The sequence below is a fragment of the Triticum urartu genome, chromosome 5 (assembly GCF_003073215.2).
Source record: "Triticum urartu cultivar G1812 chromosome 5, Tu2.1, whole genome shotgun sequence".
Classification (NCBI taxonomy): Eukaryota; Viridiplantae; Streptophyta; class Magnoliopsida; order Poales; family Poaceae; genus Triticum; species Triticum urartu.
In genome coordinates this window covers 549,973,555-549,980,027 of record NC_053026.1, presented here as the reverse complement: position 1 = coordinate 549,980,027, position 6,473 = coordinate 549,973,555, and the positions used below count along the sequence as shown (strand labels likewise).

General features: G+C 51.1%; 1 protein-coding gene across 1 annotated transcript; it reads right to left on the bottom strand.

Moving 5' to 3' along the window:
• Nucleotides 1-2,393: 2,393 nt before the first annotated feature.
• LOC125510589 lies at nt 2,394-3,989 on the bottom strand. The gene is made up of 3 exons (XM_048675808.1): nt 3,743-3,989; nt 3,128-3,640; nt 2,394-3,050 (listed from the first exon to the last, which is right to left on the bottom strand). Exons 1-3 carry the CDS (start codon nt 3,807-3,809, stop codon nt 2,497-2,499), a joined length of 1,134 nt encoding a protein of 377 aa, XP_048531765.1. The 5' UTR covers nt 3,810-3,989; the 3' UTR covers nt 2,394-2,496.
• Between the last annotated feature and the right edge of the window lie 2,484 nt (nt 3,990-6,473).

Sequence of the window (6,473 nt, the reverse complement as noted above, 5' to 3'; positions counted from 1 at the left end):
GGTCCACGAAGAAGCAACCTTGTCTATCCCACCATGGCCATCGCCCACACAGGACTTGCCTCACTAGCGGTAGATCTTCACGAAGTAGGCGATCTCCTTGCCCTTACAAACTCCTTGGTTCAACTCCACAATCTTGTCGGAGGCTCCCAAGTGACACCTAGCCAATCTAGGAGACACCACTCTCCAAGAAGTAACAAATGGTGTGTAGGTAATGAACTCCTTGCTCTTGTGCTTCAAATGATAGTCTCCCCAACACTCAACTCTCTCTCTCATAGGATTTGGATTTGGTGGAAAGAAGATTTGAGTGGAAAGCAACTTGGGGAAGGCTAGAGATCAAGATTCATATGGTAGGAATGGAATATCTTGGTCTCAACACATGAGTAGGTGGTTCTCTCTCAGAACATATGAGTTGGAATTGTGTGTGTGTTCTGATGGCTCTCTCTTCGAATGAGAAGGAGGTGGAGGGGTATATATAGCCTCCACACAAAATCCAACCGTTACACGGTTTTCCAATCTCGGTGGGACCGAATCAATAAATTCGGTCTGACCGAAAATGTAAACCTAGTGACCGTTAGAGATTTTCGGTGGGACTGACATGCAACTCGGTAGGACCGATATGGTTAGGGTTTGGGCATAACGTAATCTCGGTGAGACCGATTACACAAACTCGGTGAGACCGAATTTGGTAATTAGCTAACCAGAGAGTTAGTCAGGCAAACTCGGTGGGACCGATTTGCTCTTTCGGTGAGACCGAGTGGAACTCGGTGAGACCGAAAAGTTACAAAGGGGAAACACTGAGTTTACATTGCAATCTCGGTGGGACCGATTCGCTCTTTCGGTGAGACCGAAAAGTTACGAAAGGGAAACAGAGAGTTTGCAACCCCATCTCGGTAAGACCGAGATCCTTATCGGTAGAACCGAATTGCTAGGGTTTTGGCAGTGGCTAATGGCAAGTGAAACTCGGTGGCGCCGGATAGGAAGAATCGGTAGGACCGAGTTTGGCTTAGGGTTTAGGTCATATGTGGATATGGGAAAGTAGTTGAGGGTTTTGGAGCATATCACTAAGCACATGAAGCAATAGGCTCATTAAGCAACACCTCATCCCTCCTTGATAGTATTGTCTTTTCCTAAAGACTCAATGTGATCTTGGATCACTAAAATATAAAATGAAGAGTCTTGAGCTTTTGAGCTTGAGCCAATCCTTTGTCCTTAGCATTTTGAGGGTTCCACTTTCACATCCATGCCATGCCAATCATTGAGCTTTCCTGAAATAATTATCTTGGAATAGTATTAGCTCAATGAGCTATATGTTGTTATGAATTACCAAAACCACCTAGGGATAGTTGCACTTTCAACGGGGATGTCTCCTCCCTGAACGTGCATCTCTGAAAATCCAGAAATAAATGTGAGCATCAGGACTTTTTTTTGAGAGTACGCCTAGGCATACCATAGCTTAGAAGGCAGAATATAAGTTACAAGAAAGCTACCACTTGATGCAAACAGCGAGTGTAGCACGAACAACACACACGGCTGGACCAAGGACAAACACCAGGCAAAGCGAGCTACAACACCAAAGAGCTATCCAAAAAAGATACACCAAACCGCGTCTCGGCCGACGCCGGGCATCTCCGAGACCACCAACTGCTGCAGAACTTCACTTGTCGACGCACCATCCACCTTAAGCGCCTAAGAGAAAGTGACAGATGGATGGCAAGCACGATCCGCTCCGGAAAGCCACCATCTTGGAAACACCGACGACGGGGGTACATAGCACCATGACGGATCAAAAGAGGACAGTGGCGAACACCGGAGGAGAGCAACGAGGAGCCAACGCGTCTCAAGAACAATGCTCCCAACAGAGGAGCGACGTCGAGGACAGCGCCATGGTGCCGATCGAAGAGCCGAATCAAGGCTTTCGCCTTGAGACATCCACCAACTCTAAGAGAGCGAGAGGAAAGGTGAACACGCTAAGCGATGCCTTCAAGGAGGAGAATGACATCAAGGATGCCATCATCGCCGGCCAGGCAGAAGTTGTGCAAGATTTGCATCCACGCGTAGCCCATCTCCGCACCTCCATGGAATTGGGGTCACTGTCCAAGAGACCTCACACCGCCGCCGCCGCCAACCGACTACCCAGCGACGTAGCTGCAAAGCCGAGGACTGACGACCGACCGCCTGGCAGATCTTGAACCCATGAGCACCATGACTTGAAACCTGATGGGTTCAGATACGACTATCCACCTAGCCATCCAACCACATATTGTTTCGCATAAAAGACATTCGTCCTAGAAGCCGCTTGTTACGTTCATGCTCGTGAATTAAACTGATGATTTGATCTGTTTTCTGTATGCTCCATGAGTATGGAGTAGTTTGTTGTTACGAAACAACGCATGGAGGGTCGACTATTTCTTACGAAAAGAAGGAACAGGAGTGATTTTCCACTTCCCAGCAGCCGCTCTCCCGAAAAAATCACACTCTAGCAGCACGTGCAACGCATCAGCGGAGCAACCGGCGAGCATGCGGGCGTGAAATGCAGACGAGCGAGACGTCGTCGATGACGGGCCCGCAGAGCGTGCCGCTGCCGTCGGACGTGGTGTGGTAGCCCGAGCTGTAGAACACCACCCGCGTGGTGTTGCCGTCCGCCGTGAAGTCGAGCGCGTCGCGCGTGTACCCGCCCGTGCCCTTCGAGTTGTACGGCACGCTCTTGCTCCCGCGCGCCGTGGCCACCTGCACGCGCATGGGCGACGCCACGCACCCGTTGGCCGCGTCGCCCACCGAGAACTGCAGCCTGCACGAGCTGCCGGGGACGGTGGCCACCTCCTGGACCAGCGCGACCTCCACGCCGGCCACCAGCTCCACGGCGCGGGCGCCGTGCGGCACCCGGAAGTGCGCCGAGTCGATGTACTTGACCACCTTGGAGTAGGACATGACCATCCAGCCCGGCAGCGGCGAGGTGTCGTCTTCGTCCATGGGCGGCACCAGGACCCCCCAAGGCGAGCCCGGGGTGATGTATGGCCCCTCCTCGAAGTCCCCATTTATCAGCATGTTGTCTGCACAGATCACGTTAATTCCGTCACAAAGAATCGTTTACTAAGCACAGACGAGATCATCGGAACTTTGTTCTCACTGCGGGTGGCTCGAGGAGGATTGAGCGCTCTAATGGCGACGCAGTCGATGACGGGACCGCACGCGGGGTCCTCCGCATGGTCGTCCCCGTGGTGGATGATGAACGACACGACGCCCTGCTTGGCCTTGAAGGCCCAGGAGTAGGAGTCCCAGCCGCTGCTGGTGTACACCGTCTGGACGGGGAGCTCGTCGGCCACGACGTCGTCGCCGGGGACGACCGACACCTTAAGCCTCTCGGACTGGGCGCAGGTGCGCGCGGCGCTGAAGGTGATGGAGTAGTACTTGCCGCGCGTCACGCTGAGCTGCTGCCGGATGGAGGAGTCGGTGCCCAGCTGCACGGCGTGCCGGCCTTCCGGCACCGTCAGGACCATGTCGCCCTGCCTCGCGCCGGACTCGATGTACTCCACGAAGCCGGTGACCTTCCAGTACGGGATCGCGTTCGCCGCCATCACCCTCGAGCCGTTCATCTGGGACCTGTTGGGCGCGCACTCGAAGTTCCCGTTCAGCAGCGGGCCTGCAGCTCGCATGGCATCGCGTGTCAGACAATGCTAAGACAATGTACCTAACCTAACTGATTAACCATGCTAGGAATAGCGGTAGCTTTGGAGGCTCTCACCGTCTCCGCCCGAAGCAGCAGCTCGTGCGGCCGCGCAGACGAGCAAGAAGAGGGCGCCATTGAGCATCGTCTCTCCAGGCTCCAGCTATGACGATCCTATCGAGTATCGACGGAGTTACTTGACCGTCGAGGAGGTGGGATCTTATAGGCCGGCCGCTGAGGCGTCGGCCCTATTGGGTTGGGCGTCGCCGAACGGAAGGTTCCGTTTATTCCCATGGTCGGCCGGGGACGAGGGTGAGGGTGGGGGTCGTGGCCACCGGGGAAGGCACACCCGCATGGATGCGCGAGATCGAGGCGCCTCTCGGTGCTACTAGGGCGGGCATCTCGCCAGAGGCAAAATAGTGGGGTGTCGTGTCGGCCTCGGTTGGGTCTGGGTAGGGTTGCAACTAGGAACCACCGCGGCTAGGGAAGGCACACCTGCGTTGACTCTGCTCACATGGCCATTCTGCTTCTTTGTCAACGCTCCTCCTCGCCGCGCCGCGCGTCAGGGAGTGGCTATCGCGCGCCGCTGCGCCTGGGCACGTGCCCGGGCTCGATGCCGGCGCATACTTGGAATCCGGCGAGCTCCGGTGGCGTAAGATCGCCGGAATAGCCAACGGGGATCAGTGCTGAAAAAAAGAACAGTGATCGTTAGGGAGAATCGTTTACTTTAACTGGACCAGTTTTCTTTAGGGCCTTTAGGTTCCTGTGCACCGTAGCTAGCAGCAGGCCAGGGGCCCATCACATTCCCTGTTTGGGCCACAGTAGTCTGGCTCTCGCTGAAAAGCTGATTCGATTTTTCCGGGGAAAAAAACAGATTCGATCGCTGTTGTTCGTCTGCTCCAGATCGCAAGCGCGGCAACTGCGTGTCCCTAAGCGTCGCGTGCCCTGCCTCGATCAGAGACGGGCAGGTGGAGCACTGACGGCCGGCGAGTGCCCAACCAGCGAGGGGGGAGAGATGGCGCGGCGCGTGGCCGCGGCCCCAGTTAGGCCACACCTCCGGCGAGCGGCGGTGACAATCTTAAGCGAAAGCACAGGAGCTTTAGACAAACGGTCCTGGCCATGCCCGCCATCATTCACCGGAATGGTGGAGGCGAGTGCCCAACCTGCATACGTAGGGCCAGGAGCCCAGGACAACGAGGCAGAAAGCAACAATGGACAGCTAGGTTAGTTTTTCTGCAATTAAACTAACTAGCACATATGTCCGTGCGTTGTAACAAGGAAAATTGATGTTTTGCACAAGCATAATGTCCCACAACATCGGATTCATTATGAAGAACATGTTGTAACGCAGCATCGTCCTTCTACAAAATGAACATAAAAAATACGTCGCAATTTAGTCGTGTTCATATTTTCTTTGCGGGGCGTAATGTCTCACTGATTTCATTTAAATACAATCCTTTTTTAATGACATTTAAGTATGATCCTTTCATTAATTACCATGAAGTCCTCACCCGTTTTAAGCCTCCTTTGGTTCATACGATAGAAATGTTGTAGGAACAGGAAAATCATAGGAAGTGAGATGACATGCATCTCAATTCCTATAAAGAAAGAGATGTCATTTGATGCATAGGATAGGAATTTTTCCATTGAGTCTTAGGCCTCCTTTGGTTTGGAGGAATTTTGTAGGATTTTCATAGGATAGGATTTCTATATGGAAAATTCCTTCAGAGCTCTTTGGTTTGTAGGAATGAAATCCTATTCCTATGAAGGAATTCTTCCTATCCTTCACATTTCATAGGAAAATAAGGCCTCTTTTGGTTCATAGGATAGGATTATCGTAGGAATAGAAATTTTGTAGGAATGAGATGACGTGTATCTCAAATCCTATGAGTAGGAATAGGAAACGAGATGTCATTTGGTTGACACCAAAGGAATTTTTCCATTGAGTCTAGGCTCATTTTTATTTTCCTATGAAATGTGGAGAATAGGAACCAATCCTATGTAGGAATAAGAATCCATTCCTATGAACCAATGGGCTTTAAAGGAAAAAATCCTATAAAAATCCTATCCTCTAGAATTCCTATAAAATTTCTCCAAACCAAAGGAGCCCTAAACATTAGCCTAGACTCAATGGAAAAAATCCTATGGTGTGAATCAAAGGGCATCTTCTTTTCTATTCCTATGCATAGGATTTGAGATGCATGTCATCTCATTTCCTATGACTTTCCTATTCCTATGATTTTCCAATCCTATGAACCAAAGGAGGCCTTAGCTAATGTTTTTTTCCTCCAAAATGTGAAGGATTGATTCCTATCCTATATAGGAATAGGAATCCATTCCTACAAACCAAAGGGCCTCAAAGAAAATTTTCCTATGCAAATCCTATCCTATAGAAATCCTATGACATTCCTACAAACCAAAGGAGGCCTTAGTCGGGAATCAAATCCTTCCTTTTCTAGTAGCCCCAACACATTAAGGCCTATAGATCCTTTCTTTTAAATATCCTACCTTTTTACCTCAAATCCTTCATGTAGAATTTATTAAGACCACAATCTTTCTAATAGTTATTCCACCGATTTACCCATAATTCTTTCTTTAATTAGCCACATTCGTTTAAATATTATATTTAAGCCCACAATCCTTCCTTTATTAGCTCATTCGCTTAATTAGCTCTCCCTAAATATGAGCCTTGGACCTCACCCTTCCCCATCTACAGGAACGAAGGGCGATTTGTGCGAACCCCAGGCTCTCCACCTCGCCGTTGCCGAATCGGCGGCTCCATCGCCCTCCGCCAGACGCTCCTGCGGCG

What these genes read in the sequence shown, in the direction of transcription:
- LOC125510589 (XM_048675808.1), bottom strand. Translation starts at nt 3,809, where the DNA reads ATGCTCAATGGCGCCCTCTTCTTGCTCGTCTGCGCGGCCGCACGAGCT. An exon ending in TGCTGCTTCGGGCGGAGACG is followed by an intron (nt 3,641 to 3,742) that starts GTGAGAGCCTCC and finishes TGCGAGCTGCAG; the next exon opens with GCCCGCTGCTGAACGGGAAC. An exon ending in TCCTCCTCGAGCCACCCGCA is followed by an intron (nt 3,051 to 3,127) that starts GTGAGAACAAAG and finishes TGATCTGTGCAG; the next exon opens with ACAACATGCTGATAAATGGG.